Here is a 19,839-nt window from a genome sequence, read left to right on the forward strand (position 1 = left end):
CACCCTCTTGCAGCATCTTGACATCATCAGCCACACCCTAACTAACGTAGAGTCAAGGCACACGGGAAATGAGATATCAGTTGAATCCAATCCAACCCATCTTTGCTAGTCAGTTCTTATGATGTGTGAAGAAGTTGCCTAGGTGTTGTAGGTATTCAAAGAAAATGGAAATGGGTCTTGCTTTTGGGGCATTCACAGTTTGGGACAGCGGCTACATAAGAAGATTGATTACTCTATGTATTAGTTACTTTTTTCACTGCTGTGTCCAAATACCAGACGATAAACACCTTGGGGAGGAAGGCTTTATTTTAGTTCACAGTTCATCGGCAGGAGAAGATGCAGCGTGGCAATGTTCTTGGTGGTGGTGGGAACTTGAATGCCAGGACCAGGACTAGTAAGAAGGAGATCAAGAAGAGGGAGGATGGATAGGAAGAGGGTTTTTTTTTCTTCTTAGCGTCATCAATACAATGATTCATTGAAGAGTCCTAAAGTTGGAGAAGGACGTGATTGGAGTTGTGCTTTAGGTAGATCCATCAGGCAGGTGGCAAAGATTAGATTTGAGTCTAATGAGAAAGGAGTGAGGTAGATTTTTAAATCCCAGATTCCACCAGGTAAAATGAATAGCCAAGGCCATAATGACAATCTTAGAAACAAGAAAAGAAAGAAATAGTCATTTGGGGGATTATAAGTATCCAATCGAATTAATATTGTCCTAATGATCTATTCCCTTGAATCAGTGGGGAGGTCAAATTCCACATAAGCAAATGTTATAAAATAGCCAATGTTTGCTACATGGACAGCAAACCTTTTAAGAGCTGGCTTATTAGTTTATATAAAAAAAACTTCTGTTATGCATCATGTTCTTGCCTACGCTTATCAGCCGAAGATGATGTCTTGATATAATGATTAACAATTATCAAAGTATCATGGACTACACAATTCAGAAAAAGAAGTCACAAGTATAAAATGATTGCTTTCTCCAAATCCTTGCATCTCTAACATTATCTCTCGTTTCTTGTAAAATCCGGTGGTGAAGTAGTGGGGTGAAGAGTTCTTCTGTGGGTGTGTGAGTAACTCTGGGCTCCCCTCTTCTCCCCTCTTCCGTTGTCCGGAGCAGCATGACTGAAGGACTAGGTCAGTTGACCGATGGGGTATCCGGCCTGGATGACTTTACCCAGACCCACGAATACCACGTGTGGCCTGGCTATGACTACGTGGGTTGGCGGAATGAGAGTGCTACCAATGGCTACATCGAGATCATGTTTGAATTTGACCGAATCAGGAACTTTACTACTATGAAGGTCAGTGGAGTTAGGTGTCACAGATTTTCCTAAGGAAATTCAAAATTTTAGTGGGTGTGTGGGGTGGCAGGGAGGAAGGGATTTTTGATGAACCTTGAACTGATATCAACAGAACTAGATTTTAGAATATATTCCACTATTACAAGTATACGTAAATTCAAAATCACATTATTTTTCATAACAAAATTCTTTGGAAATATCACAGCATGCGTTCCAAATCTGCTCACCTACTAGTCCCTCCGTGTCTGACTCCACACCTACAGTATCCTCCAAGAGAAACCCCCAAATTAATTAAAAACTAAATGAAACAAGCAAAATCCCTCTGCGTTCCTCTATCCTTCCTGCCTCTTCAACACCTCTTTACCCATCCCAGTGGTATTGGGAGCTGTGGCGAATCACACAGCATACCCTTTTGTCCAGTCAGCCCCACCCAGGATGTTCATAGTGATGAGTCATTGGTCTGGTTCAAGGCCTCTGACGTACCATCACCACTGGACCCTCACTGAAACTCCTCTCGGACATCCTGCTGTTGCCCTGGTCATGGAGATCCTACAGCTACTCTTCCGCAGAACCAGTCCCTTCACAGGCTCCATTAGGTCAGAGACAGGGTAAATGTTAGTTAAAATGGGCCAACCCAAGGCCCAGGATGTGGTCCTGGCTGGTAGCTGAGCTGGTCAGTCTGGGCTGCTGGGACAACCGCCTCAGGGGCAAAGCCAGCTCTCCCATGCCCATGGTGAGGGGTGAGGCCATCTCTCCTGAGTGTGGGAATGCGGGGGCAGCTCTCCCATGAAGGGTGGGACCAACTCTCCTGCTGCAATGTCCAGTGAGCGACAGGGCCAGCTCAGTATGGCCCTTGGATTTCAGCATGAATGGTTCCTATGGTCCCCTGTGGTAACACACACCATGGACGTCAACACAGACCCCAGTTGCGGTAGGACCACAGACGCAGCAGCCCAGGGCCAATGTTACCCTGGCCCTCATTGGCAAGCAGGCTGCTCACAGTAGCCTGCTCCTCACTCAACACGTTCCCTTTTCGTCTCAGCCTCTTTCCACAGCACATGGACCATTCTGCTTTCCTTTCTATTTCTCCACCTTATGTTTGCTCATCATAATGGCACCTACCCGCCCTATCCCCTGTGGTACTAGGGGTGGGGCGGAGGTGGGGTGTTGAGGGGGTGGTGGGGAAGGTGGTGGGGGTGCGGGCTATGAATGTTTCAGCCAGCTAGGACTGTGAGGACCCCGGATAGCCTGTGGTGTATTTCACCCACCTGGCCGGAGTAACCGACTCACGTTATTTTTAAGGTCGCTTCTTCATTTGTTCATTCTGGGATAGGCTAGGTTAGGCCCGTTATTATTGATTTACTACCTCTTTCCCTTCCTCCCTTCCTAGTGCCAGAGCCAATATTGTTGTTCAATTAGGCATAGAAGCAGTTATTTCATCAGGGCATTACAACAACAGTTCAGTGGATATTGGTGACTGACTATTGCTGAGTGGTTGGGTGGAAGCCAAAGGCTTGGCAAAGGCTGCCCCAGGGGCCGCCATGTAATGGACCATGGCAAATATGAATACATGAAGAGATCCGCAGAAGGAAACGTAAGGCCTAGATTTTATTTTCTCTGAAATAAGACCCCACCATGAAGCCAAAGCTTGTTGCTGCCGTTGATAATGTCTTTGTGAATATCAAGTGTTTCCTGGTATGTGGTTTAAATCCTTATCTTCCCCTTCCCTCATTCCATCCCAGGTCTGCTTTAGAGAGAAGGGCACAGGAAAAAAAATGCAAAAAGGCAACTAGATTCGCTCTAAATCCAAGGGGTGTTGAGGAAAGCCCTTGTGTTTAGTGTAAGGTGAGGTTGCAGGGTCTTATATGGTTTATGCGTAACTCTTTATCATCTATGAAAGCACAAAAGGGAACCTCACTAAAAGCCTCAGGAAAGGGTGGGCGAATCCAATTTGGCCTACCACATGAATATTCATGTATCTGATCTTTCTCCATGTTGATATTCATGTGCCAAGTATTAATAATCCGCAAATTTGGTAACTCTTTCTCAGTATCCAGTCTTCAGTCTGTATGTGCTTCTTGAGTTAAGTGGAAAATATATTAATTATATTATATATTATGTAATTAAATTTCATCTGTTCATCTGTATTTGTTATTGGTTTCACAGCTATATTTGGGGAATAATATGCTAGATTCTAAGTGAAGAATATTTCCTATCTTGGGCCACATTGGTCCCAAGGTCAGTAGGAAAGGCATATTAATTTGCAAAAGAATGTATGCAGGGTCATATGGGACCAAGAAGAAGGAAATATGTATCATCAGTTAATACAAAGTTGTCATTCCTTACATAAACTAAGTTTAAAAAATGCATGCCTTCTATATTACATCCAGATACTAATGGATAATATCTCTTAAGTGGGTTAACAGTTATTCATTAAATGACCATTTAAGATCAGGATAGAAGGAACAACATACGCCCACTCTGTTGACTAGTTGTTGGAGGATCTTTAGCCATCGTAAAACATAAGTGTTTGCAATTACATGCAACACATTGCTCTTCAGAGATTTTTGTAGAGAGAGGCAAAAGAACAGCAACAACAAAAATATGCTGTAAGAGAAGTATTTTTTTGTATTTGTCCTTAATGTACCTGTGAACATACACATAAACTCACAGGGAGAATTTGATTTAACAAATAATTAAATGAATTTTAAATTATCCATGAGGCTATAATATTTCATCAGGAAAATGTGATCTTTCTGAATCTCCAGGATTCTTTTCAGCCAGTTTATCACGATCAAAATGATTCCAGAGCTTAAATTAAGAAACCAGAAATTCCTAAGGAGTAGCTTCAGGGCCATCTTCTTAGGCAACCAGATCCTACACATGTTTTAATTCCTCTGGCAAAAAAGGTAAAAGATGACTTCCAGGGCACTAATATTTTCTATAGATCAGGTTTCTTTCTGAGGCAAATTACTCTCTTCATGTTCTGCTTTGAAGAATGGTTAAAGTATACTGTTCAAGCTTATTCATGCATCCAAAGTATATTGTTTTAATAAATAAATATGTGAGCCCACATGGAATGAAATCCTACGCTATTTATTTGCATTCCAGAGGAATTCTTGAAACATCTGTAGAAAAGATTATTACCTTCCCTGCAGGGTACTTACCCAGCACTTTGCAGATTTCAGAACATCTGAAAAACCTATTGAAGCTGGAGAAGGCATTTCTTTGATTTCTTTTTTTTTTTTTTTTTTTTTTTTTTTTNAATAAATAAATATGTGAGCCCACATGGAATGAAATCCTACGCTATTTATTTGCATTCCAGAGGAATTCTTGAAACATCTGTAGAAAAGATTATTAGAAGCTTCTGGTTGCTGCGTGGCCTCCTCTACTGGACAGCCAGACACAGGAAAAACCTATTGAAGCTGGAGAAGTCAGTTTTTTTATTTTTTTTTTTTTTTTTTTTTTTTTTTTGCCCTTAGCCTTACTCCATTGACTTGGGGGCCAATAGACTAGGATGTTTATTTCACTCAAGGAAGATATTAACCCATGTGTTCATCAATAAAACCCATGGAGGAAAAAATCCAAATGGCAAAGTTAGGGAGTCTTCTCTATTTCTCTGCGGTATGGGATAGATGTCCAGGGATCCATACCAGCTGTGTTGTGGGTTGACCACAGGTCAGGAAAGCACGTGAGTATGTGTATCTCGTCAGCACACATACTTGGGCAGAAGGTTTTTGTGCCCTCTAGTAGCTCTCGTGATCAACCCTTAGAACATTTGTTCTTACATCATTTCCTTCTTTATTTTAAAAGTGAATTCATCCTGGTAGTGCTCCACTGACTATCATCACTCAGGGCCTAAGCAGCCATTAAAACAGAAACAGGAAATAAGGTCCATGAACGGCAGTCAGGCCTTTCCAACCCGAGAAGCTCCTGAGGGACAGTGGCAGCAAAGATCTGTTTTCCCACATGAGACCGAGCCAGAGGAGATGGAACTGAGCTGCTGTAGGAACCCGAGTCAGTTGCAAACATACACATTACATCTTTTGTGGGTTGTTGGACTGCTGTGGAGTGTTTGCTCTTGATGACGTCACAGGCCTAACAAAGATCCCACTGAAAGGGTCATGGGTCAGGAGAGTGGATGGCAGCTACCTTCTAATTGACTTTTTGTCTCATCTCAGAAACCATCCGTGAGAAAGACTTGATTCTCCCATCTGAATGGTTTCACTTAAACTGAATTTGCTTACGTCTGTGTCTCTGACTGAAAGTGTCAATCCATGTATGGGAAGTTAGATTTCCGTAAAGAAAGATTTTACTTGTTTGCATATGACTTTCTCTCAAGTTTCCCACATACCCTCCCTGAAAAGAAAAGGTCTGGCTTTGGAAGGTACCGGGGAGGAAGAAGGGGTGCCACGCTGGGTCACCATCTCAGATCAGAATAGCTCAAATGTGGGCGGAGCAAGTATGATCGAGAAGGTGGCAGAGCCAGGAGAATTCCTGTGGAGGACAGACTTGGGACGATGCTGGTCTAGTCCTCCCCTAGCAGCTGGGGACACTGCAGCCTGGCACAGAATTGCAAACTGGAAATGGGTACAGCATCTTAGGTTTTAGGGGCCCAGTATGATTCTGCTGCGCGACTCTGCTGACGTCATCCTAGGTTTCATAAGGACGGAACTGACCTGCGTATCATCGCCACTGTCCAGAAGACTGAATTATGGGTAGTATTCAGGGACATAGGCAGGTCTAGGTGTTTCCTGGGCAAGTTAGGCTGTTTTCCTGTGCTACCCAGCAGGGCTAGCCTGTGTCTCACATGCTCCTCTCTCGGCCAGGTCCATTGCAACAACATGTTTGCTAAAGGTGTGAAGATCTTTAAGGAGGTCCAGTGTTACTTCCGCTCGGAAGCCAGTGAGTGGGAGCCCACGGCCGTCTCCTTTCCCCTCGTCCTGGATGATGTGAACCCCAGTGCTCGGTTTGTCACGGTGCCTCTCCACCACCGAATGGCTAGTGCCATCAAATGCCAGTACCACTTTGCCGACACATGGATGATGTTCAGCGAGATCACTTTCCAGTCAGGTAGGAAACCTTGGTCCCCACACAGAGGAGAGTGGGCTGATGCAGGACGTGGGAAGGGCATCCAAGCTGCTTCCTGGAAGTTCTCTGGAGGGGTGGGGTTACCAGGTGCCTCACAGTTTTTTGGAAAAAAAGAAGCCTTTCTAGTTTTATGTAGTTATAGGGAACGAGAGTGGGGCAGTATAAAGAGATTTATGTCAAAGAATTTAAAAAAATGATAATAAATTGTGCCAAAAATGTTACAAATAACTAATGTGGCTTTGGAGCCTGTCCTGGAACTCACTCTTGTAGATCAGGCTGGCCTCGAACTCCTGAATCTCAATCTGCCTCTCAAGTGCTGGGATTAAAGGCGTGCGCCACAACTGCCCGGCTCAAATTAAGACTCGTAATGGAAAACATTTAAGCACTATCAAAGTATTCACATGAAAATCTCTAACCACTATGTACAAAAGTAAAGAGAACAATGGATCTCCTTCCATCTCTCACCTTTATTACTAATCTTTCATCACCTTTATTCATTTTTGCTGTAGTATTTGTAAGAAAATCTAAAACATATTTTGGTTTATTACTAGCATTTTGAAATGCATCTAAGAAAATACTTCTTTGAGTATAATGTCATTATAACCACTCATAACATTTATCAGTAAATTCTAAAAATGACTATCTCATCCTCAAGCAAAAGAAGAGCTCACAGAAACCCTGCACTATACTAAACCTTGAGAAGTTAAAGGGAGGTTATGACCTTGTCCATGACATTCAATTTTAGTTTGGAAAATAGAAATCTATAAGATGACTTTTCAGAAATAATCCAAAACGAAGTATAAGCAATTAGGAAAAGAAGGGCATAAAACCATGGACTTGTCGTGAATAGTGGCAAAGACGCGAGAGTTACATCAGGCCTGGAAGAAAAGCAGAGGCACAAAATCAGATGACAGAGAAGAAGAGAGTAACTTAGCCATGCTTCAGAAGGTAATATCCTTTCTGGCTTGATTTTTTTTCTAAGGAAGAAATTTTCAAGATGGTTCATTTGTTAGACTATACTAATAGGAAAAGTGTGTGTGTGTGTGTGTGTGTGTGTGTGTGTGTTTAGAAAACAGCCTTGGTTCCTGTATTATATCAGTGCCAATGATGTAATTGAAAAGCAAACATACTAATTATTTTATTTAATTTATTCATAGCATAAATTTGTATGCTCAAAAGGAGTGGTTCTTATCTTGTAATAATAATCGAGGGGGCAAATGGATACCCGCTGTTCTTGGAAATGCTCTGGGTAAACACAGATATCTGTCTATCCTTGGGGAATTTTTTTGGCAGAGTAATTGGTGCATTTGTCTTATCTTAGACAAGCAAAGCTGGGATTCTGCTTTTGATTCCTGGGACTCTGTTGAGCTTCAAATGCTATGTCTTGATAATGTTAGCTTTTCTAGATCCCTGAGGACCTAATTTAACAAGTATGGCTGACGCCAGAAGCTGTTTAATAATGGCAAGAAGAAAAATTAGGATTCGTTGAAGGAATGCCTTGTAGAAGAGAAATTCATATTTTAATTCTTGACAAATCTGAGTTAAAATTTAGTTGCCACCATCAGTATGGAGAGCCCACTTTGGGGTCTGTTCTTGAAAGCTACAGCATCTCATTAAAGGATACTACAAAGCAGATTTTCTGTCTCTAGAGATGAATGAAGCCTTAAGTTGAGAGTCTGGGCAATGAAACACAGTGAAAATCTCTTTAGAAAAATCATTTCAATTCTTTGAAGAAAGCAGTGCCTTTGTACTAAGTCTACGCCTTGCCCGTGTATCTACTCAGTTCTCATACATATTGTTGAATTTAGGTCTTCTTCTCCATCCATTCCCATTTCATGATGATCTATGACCGCAGCCCTCTGAAATGCCATGTGTTAACATTTTATACTGTGAGAGTACCTAATATTTGCAACAATTTTGGTTTTTACACAAGAAAAGTTGCCTTTACTTGTGCAGATTGTTATATTTTATTAACTCTATTTATGCCTTCATTTTTTATTTTGTTTCTAACTGACATATTTTTGGAGTTTATGGGTTACAGTGTAATGAGCTAATACATGTATTGCCTGGATACATGTTTTCAGGGTATCTTCATTTTAAAAAATCGCTATTGCCAGGCAGTGGTGGCACATGACTTTAATCCCAGCACTTGGGAGGCAGAGGCAGGTGGATCTCTGTGAGTTCAAGGCCAGCCTAGTCTACAAGAGTTAGTTCCAGGACAGAGTCCAAAACTACAGAGAAACCCTGTCTCAAACCGCCCCCCACCCAAAATCGTATTTGTAACCCACTAAATTGATTTTTCAGTATGCAAGATCTCAGGCTACCTTCAGATGAGCCATTGCCTGCCTGGCTGTTTGCTCCAAGCTCTAATTCACTCTTGTTCTATAACAGATACTGCAATGTATAACAATTCTGGAGCCTTGCCCACCTCTCCTATGGCACCTACAACCTATGGTATGTACGATTATTAATTGTTAAATATTAAATTGAAGGCACTTCCTGCGAGATAAAGAAGGATAGAAATTGCAAAGGCCTCACTGTGAGTGGGCTTGATTTCATCCATGTGCTAAAGGAAGAATAGTCCACCCCCAAAGTGAAGGGTCCAGAGTTACTCTCATTTCTGACCATTCATGAGTTTCTGCAGCTGAGAGGGGCAGAATCTTGAATGTTCCAGCTGCTCCAGGAAAGTTTAAAACACTTGGAGAAGAAACAAGTAAGGGAATATTCTATATGAGACCCATAGCAGTGATCTCAGGGCATGGAAGGGTCTATGAAACAAAATGCTCTTCTGTCTCCCTGGAAATGAGTATCCAAAGTGCACTCTTTGCTTGAGGACGTCACCGGCTATAATAGTCTGCACTCTATTAGGAAACATGGGAATGACTCACTCTTGCCAGGAGTCTCAGCTTCCTTGGCCCATCTCAAAGAGTGAAGGGAGCGGGACTCATTTCTTACCTATTTGTCATGCGTGTTAAGAGCCTATGCATATGGACTGTTGCAATAGAGAGGGGAAAATGTGGGCATGCGTAGAAAAACTCTTCACTACCTAGTCTGAGACACGGAGGTTGGTGGTGACTTATGGAGGCGCAGCGTAGAAAATAGGAGCAAAGCAATAAAGGCAAGATCAGTAAGAGCTGAAATATGAGGATGGCATCTTCTGGAGTCCTCCTGAAGGGACAGGGTCTCCATGCTCTCTTCCCGGTATGGCTGCTTTGTATTTGCCCTGCGAAATGATTCTTTTCCTCTGCTTTCTCTTCTTGGCCGTAGATCCCATGCTTAAAGTGGATGACAGCAACACCCGGATCCTGATTGGCTGCCTGGTTGCCATCATCTTCATCCTGCTGGCTATCATCGTCATCATCCTGTGGAGGCAGTTCTGGCAGAAGATGCTAGAAAAGGTGAGGCTGTGCAGTATGGACAGGGAGCTATGACTGCCAAGGCACCACAAGTGCCAGATTCCAACAAAGTTTCAAGAGGCTAGTGAGTTGCCTGAGGCTACCAAGAAGCAGAGGCGTGGAGAAGGCTGTTGAAGTGAGCGAGTTTCTCATTTTCAGAATGAAGAATTTAGAGTCTGCCTAGGAATCTCAGAAAATGCTTCCTAATATATTAAATCTGAACTTGGGCATTTCCCGTGAAAAATCTGTTTTTTTTTTTTTTTTTTTTTTTTTTTTTTTTTTTTTTTTTTTTTTTTTTTTTTTTTTTTTTTTTTTGCTGGGCTGAGTTAGATTGCAGGCACCTGTGCGCGTATTTTCACTTAGGCAACGATTCTGATGGCCAGCTGAGGTTGGGGATCACTCTTGGTCCTGCTAAACTTTCTAACAGTGGTCCTAAAGTCCTTTCTCTTCTTTGTGTGTTTGTCTTTGTGTGTGTGTCCCATTATTTACTTTTCCTGTTGCTGTGACGAATAGATGACAAAAAGCAACTTAAGGATTGCTTAATTTTATATCATGATTTACGGGGGGAGACGGTCTTTCATGGTAGGGAAGGAATGGTGGAAGGCAGGCAGTGGCCGCTTACATCATGCCCACAGTCAGGAAGCTGAGAGAGATGGATGCTGGTGCTCAGCTTGCCATCTCCTTTTTATTCAGTCTGGGATCCCAGTTCATAGGATGGCGCTGCCCACATTCGGGGTTGGTCTTCCCTGCTCAGCTAGGTCTTGCTCCAAACACCTGCTTACATATGCATAATTATGCTTCCATGGTGACTCAAAGTCCATTAAATTGACAATGAAGCTTACGTATCTCTCTCTCTCTCTCTCTCTCTCTCTCTCTCTCTCTCTCTGTATGTGTAAAAACATTTAGCTTCATTAACTACCAAGTAATTTATCACTATCTTTTTTGTTTGGTTTGGTTTGGTTTGGTTTTTCGAGACAGGGTTTCTCTGTAGTTTTGGATCCTATCTTAATCCTATATCTTTATAAACTTGATGGTTATGCTTATACGTTCCTGAATTCCTCAAATTACTTGCTCAAATGACATGGATAACTTTTGTCACAAGTATCTATATCTAATATTTTAATATTTGAAGGTTTATTTTCTGATGTTTTTTTGTTTTGTTTTGTTTTTGAAACAATCTTCCTGTGTAGCCCTGGTTAGCCTGGTATTGTTGACTGGGTTGGTCTTGACCATGTTGTGATCCTCTTGACCACCCCCCCCCCACCAGGTGTCATAATAGACTTGCACTGCCACATCCAGCTCACCCACGTTACTTCATATGCCACTCTGGATGATGCTCAGATGAACTAGATTGAGCTTGTTGTGATGAGTTATGCATACTCAAGGGATGATCTGTATTCTATCTTTGGATTTGTTTTGTTTTTCAATTGTTCAAAATTGATACACTTCACCAAAGATGAGGATCTATAATTTTTCTTGACTTCTTAATCAGGAAAAAACCCTCAAAGACACTGATGCTAAGCGACTGTCTACCTGTGAATCTATAGAAATGTTTCTGGCTTTGGCTTTTCTGGTCAGTGAGCTCCTATCAATGGATATGGATCATAGGAGCTCTAGGCTGCGAGTCTCCGTGGAGGCTAGAAGGAAGTCATTTACTTCAGAGACCAAGGCTTGTGCCAGAAGAGGGGCAGGACGCCATGAGAATGGTCTTGAATCTCTAGAACGCTCTCTATGTAGGATAGGAATGAAAGGGCTCACTTAAGATGTGAGAGGAGCAACCTAGCTAGTCACCTGTGGTCCTTTCTGACCTGCTCCACATTCAGGCCCCAAAGTTAGTTGAGGCTTAGTTTAAGGTTGTGGGGCAGGAATATTTCATAGGAGAGAAAGTCTCTTTGCATCTCACCATCAGACAAAAACAAAACACAAAAACAAACAAAGCAAAACAGAGCCTTCAATTCCTTAGCAGCATCTACAGAGTTGAATAGCGGACCCCACAGAGCATTACTCAATGGCATACATATGTGTCAAGGCGCCTGTGGGAGGATACTAAGCAGTTCCATCTTTCAGATGACTGAAATGCACTCGTATCTGAATGGGTAACTCCAGCTCGAAGGTAGCAAAGGGCCATTGGTGGCGGGAGAATCCGGCTGACTAGTTCCATTAGGCTGCTTGAAGCTAACATGTGTTCTTTTAAAAACATATTTTTATCAATTCCTTGAGAATTTCATATGATGTGTTTTGATCATATTTATCCCCACTCTCCCTCCTTCTTCTTTATAACCTACTATGTCCATTTTGTGCTAGGCATGTAGTCATGGGCGTGGGGCCATCCACTGGAGAGTGGCCAACCTAGCAGAAGTCACAACCTTCATGAAGACTGACTCTCCCTCCTTGGGAAGCCATCAGCTGACAATAGCCACTCAGTTAGGGGTGGGGGACCAGCGTTTGTGTTTACTGAACAGCCTAGCCGGGATACATTTTATTTTAAGGAGGGAAGAGAATCTGCCTTCTCTGCTCTAGGTTTTTTCTCTCTTCATTTGACTATAATTTACCACATTTCTCTGGGTCTTTCTTCTGAAAGCTGCATGATGGTCTTCATCATCTGGGAGACGAATGCTAGTCTGGAAACTCCCCCAACAGCGTGAGGGCAGCTTCCTTTGCCTTTGGATCTTTAAATGCTTTAAGGAACTTTTTCTACAACTATTCTTTCATTCTTTATATAGCCCTGTACAATGACTCACAGTGCCCTGGAATGACATTCTGGATTTCTTGCTAGCATCTTGATAGCATTGTGTATGTGTGTGTGTATAAAAACTTTATGTACGCATATGCTCCAACAGCATTACTAAACACATTTATAGTCCATAACATTTCTTGTCGATATTTTTGATGGTGTTCCTAAGCAATACTTCTTGGAGAAAGTCACCACACATTTATGGAGGACCTACTAGGTTCTGGGTTCCATGTTTGCTCTGAGTGTGTTCCTGCAACAAGGTACTGTCCAGTCTAGTAGACGGACATCTAATGTACTCTATGGAGTACTCAAATGTGTTTATTAAAATAGATCATTTTGCAAATTCAGATATGACAGCCATTAGATGCTGACAGTCTTCTGTTACTGGAGCAGGTGGTTACATTAGACAGTACACTACAACAACTGCTTCTTTGGTGCTTTGTCTGCTTTTAGTAGAGGTAACTGACCATTCTGCTTGGGGCTAGTAAAGGCTAGCTTATTATTCTAGCCTGTAATACTAGGGTGATCGGATAGATTGTTAGTCTAGCATATTTTAGAACTCCTGAGTTAGTGGACATTTCGGTTTATGTTGACCCAGATCAAAGGGTTAAAGGATAAGTCGACAAAACATATTCTTCAACAGATCTCACACACCTCTAAAAATGGAGACAGTATTTGGCTGCTGATCGGCTGTTACAGAGTTTTGTGAATGATGCAGATTTGATAGCGGTGTCAGCACAAGAGTTAGAAGGTGGAATTCAGCCTTGAGGAAATATGGGCTTTGCTAAGTTTCTGTAACACAGACATTTATGAAACCAGACAATCTCCTTGTCAGCTGCTGTTTTCCTGGGGGTTTGAAGGGATGAGCTGAGAGGGAGGGCTGGATCAGAGAGAGGGAGAGAGAGTCACATTCTTCTCCCTCCATGTCCTTCAGGCCTCACGGAGGATGCTGGACGATGAGATGACAGTCAGCCTCTCCCTGCCCAGCGAGTCCAGCATGTTCAATAACAACCGCTCCTCGTCCCCAAGTGAGCAAGAGTCCAACTCTACTTATGATCGAATCTTTCCCCTTCGCCCTGACTACCAGGAGCCATCCAGACTCATCCGAAAGCTCCCAGAATTTGCTCCAGGGGAGGAGGAACCAGGTGAGGATGAAATTATGGGCAGGAGTTAAAGGGAGAAACTTTGATTCATGTGATGTAGTTATAACATTCTTGCTGCAGGTTAACCAAATCCATTAAGTCTATGCCAGCTTCTGGAGAAACCTACAGTCTGTATCTAGATTTGGTAGCTGCTGCTCCTAGCCTTTTCTGAAACCCTTCTTTTTATATTTAGTGTAAGATGTACAGAGGGACCCACAAAACATTGGCAAAGTATCACTAAGATGTTCCCAGAAGCAGCTAAGCTGTCTCACCCAGGTCACCTTCTTATTCTGTGTGTAATGGGAGAGAAGGCCCAGCTGGGCACTCACTTGAAACCAGATTCCACCGGGGTAAATTCTAGACTGGAAATTATATTGGAGGAAAAATGATAAATGAAGCTAGGTATTCCATAGCTGTGGGTAGCTATTTTAATAATGGAATCATTTTTTATTTCTTTTTGGTAAATATTTATTACACTAGCGTAAGATTTTATTTATTTCTTTTTATATTTTCTCAATAAAAGTGCTGATTAAGGTACATAGTACCAGTTGCTTCGAATCCCCATCCCCTTTAAAAAGTGCCATAGAGTGATATCAGGAGGGATGCTTGATCATTTCTGGCATCCTCGCAGCTTTCCAAGGTCATCAGCGTAGCAGAGACCAGCTTAGCAGCAGAGGACTTCCGTGCAGGGGAGGAAGGCCTAGCCAGCTGATAGGACTAAAGAGAAGAGTAGAGGTTCATCAAGGGATAAACTTGCGGAAAGAAGAAAGGAAATTAACAACCAGTTTATCCACTGATGGGATAAAACATCATAGAAAGAAAACACTGAATTTATCTAATTTCCTAGAAACAGCAAGAGTAAAGACTGTCTATGAATTTATTTTCTTAACAGAACTGGAGTAGTTAACCTGTTTCCTGAAGTCCAAATCATCTCCAATATCAATCAGATTTTAACTTTTTACATTGTGGTACATCTTAAACAAAATCATATGAGTTCAATCTGCAGTTGTTTTCTCCTCTAAACTGTGGTATTAAATTAATGTCAGCATTTTGAAATTGAGAAAGTTTTCTATTAAACCTTCAGCCTTTAAGACTGCTGTCCTGATACAGAATAAACCTTCCTAAGACTTAGCCACACAATTCCATAGGATTAGTCAGGTGACTTGTTCATGATGATGGCTTGTGAGGAGACTGAGCAACAAAATGGTAGCCAACATTTTGAAGTCCAAAAGGAAGGGGCTAGAGGAAACACAACCAACCCCAGATAAGTATGTGTGAAGTGGGTTAGGCTTCCATGGGGCTGGATTCTGGCTAACCTCTCAGATATCCCTTCTTAAAGATCTCCCCTTAGCTGCCCCCCTGGAGCCAGACTCAGTGTCCATGTCTTCTCAGCCTGCAGTGGTGTTGTGAAGCCAGCCCAGCCCAACGGACCCGAGGGGGTACCCCACTATGCAGAAGCCGACATAGTGAATCTCCAGGGGGTGACAGGTGGCAACACCTACTCAGTGCCTGCTGTCACCATGGACCTGCTGTCGGGGAAGGACGTGGCTGTGGAAGAGTTCCCCAGGAAACTGTTGGCTTTCAAGGAGAAGCTGGGAGAAGGCCAGTTTGGGGAGGTGAGTTGACCTTCGGAAGGAGACACCCAGCTCTTGATGATGTGAAGGAAGCAGAAGGATAAAAAAAGATCAGTAGCGCAAGGGTCTACTTAGAACTGAAGGTCTCCTCTACTTGCCTGCATTGCCGTCAGGATGGACAGTTAATGTTGACCTCATCTTTGTGTAAGAGCTGTGGATTTCCTGGGGTGTTTGCTTTATATACAGAAGGTTTTAGGGCAAATAAGTCACCAGAATTCAGATACCCTGAAAATACTCAATGCTTTCAAAAACTGTTTCCAGTAGGTTGCCAAGAGTGGGGCTCATGGACATCATCATCTTTTATGGTTACCTAGGAACACCCTGCTTCATGCTGTCAGTTTTTTTCCTTTTAATGAGAGTTATATGTCAAAATGGTAAAAGACAAAACCAAACCAAACCCAATCCAATCCCGCCCTGCCTTTGGTTCCAGAATTAACTAACCACTAGATAAGGAGGAGTCCTCTTCTGAGTTGCCATTAGAATGAGGCACGGAATAGTAAGCTTTTCTCTCTTGTGTGAGTCCCAGAAACATTCAGGGAACTCAGAGCGATGTTTTCAGCTGTCATAAGGTTCCTTTAATCCTGTCATCTAAGCCCCAACTATAATACTTAATTTTAAGTGAATATGTTGTTGACTTCCAATAAGGATCAAATATTCTCCCTCTGGGTAGGTTTGGTGTTGGAGGGGTCAGAGGAGCCTATGACATCTGTCTGTGGTGTCAATATGGACTCATTCTGTCCCCTGGGTTGAAATCCTATACCCACTATATTATTACTAACACATAGGCGTAATTTATGACGTTCTCCTCACCCCAAGGGATTATCTTAGAATAACTGCCTTATATTTTTAAGACTAGGGATTAACTTTCTCAAATCAAAGTTTAACAGTTATGACAAATGATATTTTCTAGACCAGGTATGCTGTGATAAAATACTATGTTGTAAATTCATCCCATCCTTTATCAATATTTCATTTCATGTATATTGTTTTTAGAAGGCATCGATATATTATAGTAGTTGGGTACTTCAGTGTTGTTTATTAATGTTGTCAATTACTTAAATCAAAGATATGTCACCCGTAGCCTCTTATTGGTCTTCAGTTATTTTGCCTGAGTTGTAAGCATTAGTTTATCTCCAGGATATGCCCAGCAAGAGTACTGAGCCATCTTCAGGAGAAATGATGATGCTGAGACTAGATGACTTTTGTCTAGGTTCATCTCTGTGAAGTGGAGGGAATGGAAAAATTCAAAGACAAAGATTTTGCTCAAGATGTCAGTGCCAACCAGCCTGTCCTGGTGGCCGTGAAGATGCTCCGAGCAGATGCAAACAAGAATGCCAGGTCTGTGATCTGAATTTTTAATTTTCCTTTACCTACTTCATAATGTGAGGATTAGGAATATTCCTGGAAATTCCTGAGCCTTTCTTTTCTTTCTTCTTCTGAGATGGGAAGGTCAGTGAGCTGTCCCCGCCAAGCCCACTCTTAGGTTTTATGCTTCCAATATGGTTGGACATGCCCATTTTTTCCATCTCTTTCAAACATAAATGTATATATTTATATTATAGTCGCTATATCTTTCCTTCCTAAATCCCTTGCCCTAGTGTGCACAACAGCTCACATATGTTCTCATGATATCCAGACATACTCTAGAATGGCACTCTCCTCTAGCTGACTTCACAAAGACAGACATCTTTCTGCCTACATCTCTGCTCTCCTGTTTTTGCCACACCTCTGTTTTCTTCTCATCCTGTTTTTTCCTCTTTTATGCTCCTTTTCTTCTATGTTCAGCAGCTTCTCACAATGAGAAGCTACTTCTACTTGGAAATGCATCCATGGACCTCAGAGCCAAAGGACCCCCAACCCTTTAGCAGGCTTCCTAACTGGCTGCTAGTCTCTTGGATCCTTTACGACATACATTGCTGTTTCCATCACCCTGCCTTGTCCCCTGACAGCCTTTCCGTACGGTAATGATGAGTGAATCCTCACCCGGAGGGGCACGCTGCTAGAAAACAAATTGTGTCCCAGAGAAACCCGAACATCTGGACACCACATGCATCTTCCCATGTGTGTTGTCTTGATTTGTCCCACTGATATTCATCCCAAGAGGAAGTTTATTATTCCTACTCCCTAAGCTATCACAAATTCCAAGGACAATGATAGGTTTCATTAAAAAAAAAAGTCTTACAACAGACAGGCTATGAACTGGAAAGAAAGGTGAGGAAATGGAGCTGTGTGGGCTTTCACACTTTAACCAAGAAGTTTGACTTAAGAACATTAACGTGAACTAAAAGCAGCACTCCCCGGGGCCCACAGAGAGATGGGCTATTTCTCATATTAATCTTTGCATGTGGCAGGAGACAGTGGCAAGGAGAAAAAGACACTGTATGAAATAGGACAGCACAGTTCTGGGCTGATGCAATTTGCCAGGTCCACTCGTGTTCACTCTTGTGTGATAGTGATAAATGGCCTAGACTCTGGGTCCTCATGAGTCACCAAAACCCATGGTCTGGGAGTCACAGGAAAGTAAGAGAGGAGATGCTGAATCAGGACTACATGGGTCCCAGGAATGTATATGGACAGAGCCTGACTTGAAAGAGATGCATTGTCTTTCTTGCAGAAATTCTATAAAACGCACCAGAGACTTCTAACTGATTTGCTCCTGGAGTTTTGGGAATGTGGGCTATAGGCTCCATGTTGACAATTTGCAACTCAAGTGTGGCTGTCACCCTGAACTCAAACCATTGCAAGTTTTGGCCAGATGCGTACTTGTGAAATGACTTTAGTTTACCACGATGACTTTCAAACAACTCTGCTTGCACAGGCTACCAAATCAGTGTATATTGTGGCTGGCTGCTGGTGCAGGTGGTCTTGGGAAACGCCAGTAGGAGAAAAAGAGAAATGATCAGATAACCAAGAGGGTGGTTATTACCTTGTAAAAAGTATCTCCACTTCATTAAGAGTATGATTCAGTAGCCTTGAAAGAGGCAAATATCTTAAAGTCCTCAAGTTGGTTTTTAGTGAAAAGCTCCATTTGCAAGGTAGCTTTAAGTAACACATATTTGAGTCAGTAACATCAACACCTTTCCATGTAGTGGGCATTTTACCACCACAGGAGGGATATAAAAGTGAGACACAGATCTTGTTCTTAAGAACATTATTATTGATTAAATAAAGGTCCGTTTTATTCAAGGAGGAGCTGAATGTGACTGTTCTGGGTGTGGTTTGTCTGTCATCTCAAAGATCTTCCAGAGGGGAGCAAGGCGTGGTGTGATGGGTGGGAACAGACAATGTCATGTATCCTTCCTTGTTCCGTTCCGATTCTGACAACCTCTGATTTTCTCTACAATCACACCCTCCAAAGGAATGATTTTCTTAAGGAGATAAAGATCATGTCTCGGCTCAAGGACCCAAACATCATACGTCTCTTAGCTGTGTGCATCACTGATGACCCACTCTGCATGATCACGGAGTACATGGAAAATGGAGATCTCAATCAGTTTCTTTCCCGCCACGAGCCTCTGGGTTCTTGTTCTAGCAATGCCACAGTCAGGTAAAAAAAAAAACTCACATCTGTTGTCTTTTCTCTGTGGTCATAAGGTCATAAGGGCCTGAAAATGGGGAGAGGTGATGTTTAAGGTTCCTGTTGTCGTGGGGATATTGTGGAAAGTCTATTATTGCAGTGAATGATGGGGGAGCTACGCTTTGTGGGGAGCAGGGGAAATCAAACAGATTCCTTAAGAGTGGAGGCAGGATATAGGTGGTTCAAGCCTGGTTTGTTGTTTAGTATATGCCCCCTCCACAGCTGCTTTCTCTTTCTTATGTGTGCCTCCAGTTATGCCAACCTGAAGTTTATGGCTACCCAGATCGCCTCTGGAATGAAATATCTCTCATCCCTTAACTTTGTCCACCGAGATCTGGCCACCCGAAACTGCTTAGTGGGCAAGAACTACACCATCAAGATAGCTGATTTTGGGATGAGCAGGAACCTGTACAGTGGTGACTACTACCGGATCCAGGGCCGGGCCGTGCTCCCCATCCGCTGGATGTCATGGGAGAGCATCTTGTTGGTGAGTCTCTACATCCGTGAGCCCTGTCCAGCAGCTGACCCACTGCTCGGGTGGGAGGCTGGGACAAACAGGAGGCAGCAGGAGGCAAGCCCACAGATCTTGATATTTTCCCTGATTTGAGAGGATCGTCTCTGAACATTTATTATTATTATTATTATTATTATTATTATTATTATTATTAAAGACTTACCTATTTCTGGTAAAAAGGTAATACACCATTATTGAAACTTTAGGGAAAAAGTTTAAAAATATAAGGAATTTAGTACCCTTCCTCCTCTACCCTTCCAACTATTGAATGGTCTTAATTCTAGACCTTTTTTTAAAACCTCAGCCCTAAGGAAGGAGAGGCAGGCAGATCTCTATGAGTTCTAGGCCAGCTTGGTATACACAGTAAGTTATAGGACAACTAGAGAAACCCAGATAGATAGATAAATAGATAGATAGATAGATAGATAGATAGACAGACAGATAGATAAAT

At 42.3% G+C, this 19,839-nt stretch overlaps 1 protein-coding gene across 4 annotated transcripts in view; it reads left to right on the plus strand.

Moving 5' to 3' along the window:
* The window catches only part of Ddr2 (discoidin domain receptor tyrosine kinase 2), a 144,529-nt gene that overhangs the window by 113,887 nt on the left and 10,803 nt on the right, over positions 1-19,839 (plus strand). For all 4 annotated transcript variants that reach the window (XM_050158200.1, XM_050158199.1, XM_050158201.1 and 1 more), the window contains exons 8-16: positions 1,118-1,301; positions 6,131-6,374; positions 8,784-8,846; positions 9,660-9,790; positions 13,456-13,666; positions 15,056-15,279; positions 16,508-16,635; positions 18,656-18,844; positions 19,127-19,361. In XM_050158200.1, the coding sequence (XP_050014157.1) occupies positions 1,118-1,301; positions 6,131-6,374; positions 8,784-8,846; positions 9,660-9,790; positions 13,456-13,666; positions 15,056-15,279; positions 16,508-16,635; positions 18,656-18,844; positions 19,127-19,361 (1,609 nt within the window). The remainder of the gene's footprint in view (positions 1-1,117; positions 1,302-6,130; positions 6,375-8,783; positions 8,847-9,659; positions 9,791-13,455; positions 13,667-15,055; positions 15,280-16,507; positions 16,636-18,655; positions 18,845-19,126; positions 19,362-19,839) is intronic.

Source organism: Alexandromys fortis, unplaced genomic scaffold, assembly GCF_014885135.2.
Source record: "Alexandromys fortis isolate MF-2015 unplaced genomic scaffold, M_Fortis_MF-2015_v1.1 scaffold_106, whole genome shotgun sequence".
Classification (NCBI taxonomy): Eukaryota; Metazoa; Chordata; class Mammalia; order Rodentia; family Cricetidae; genus Alexandromys; species Alexandromys fortis.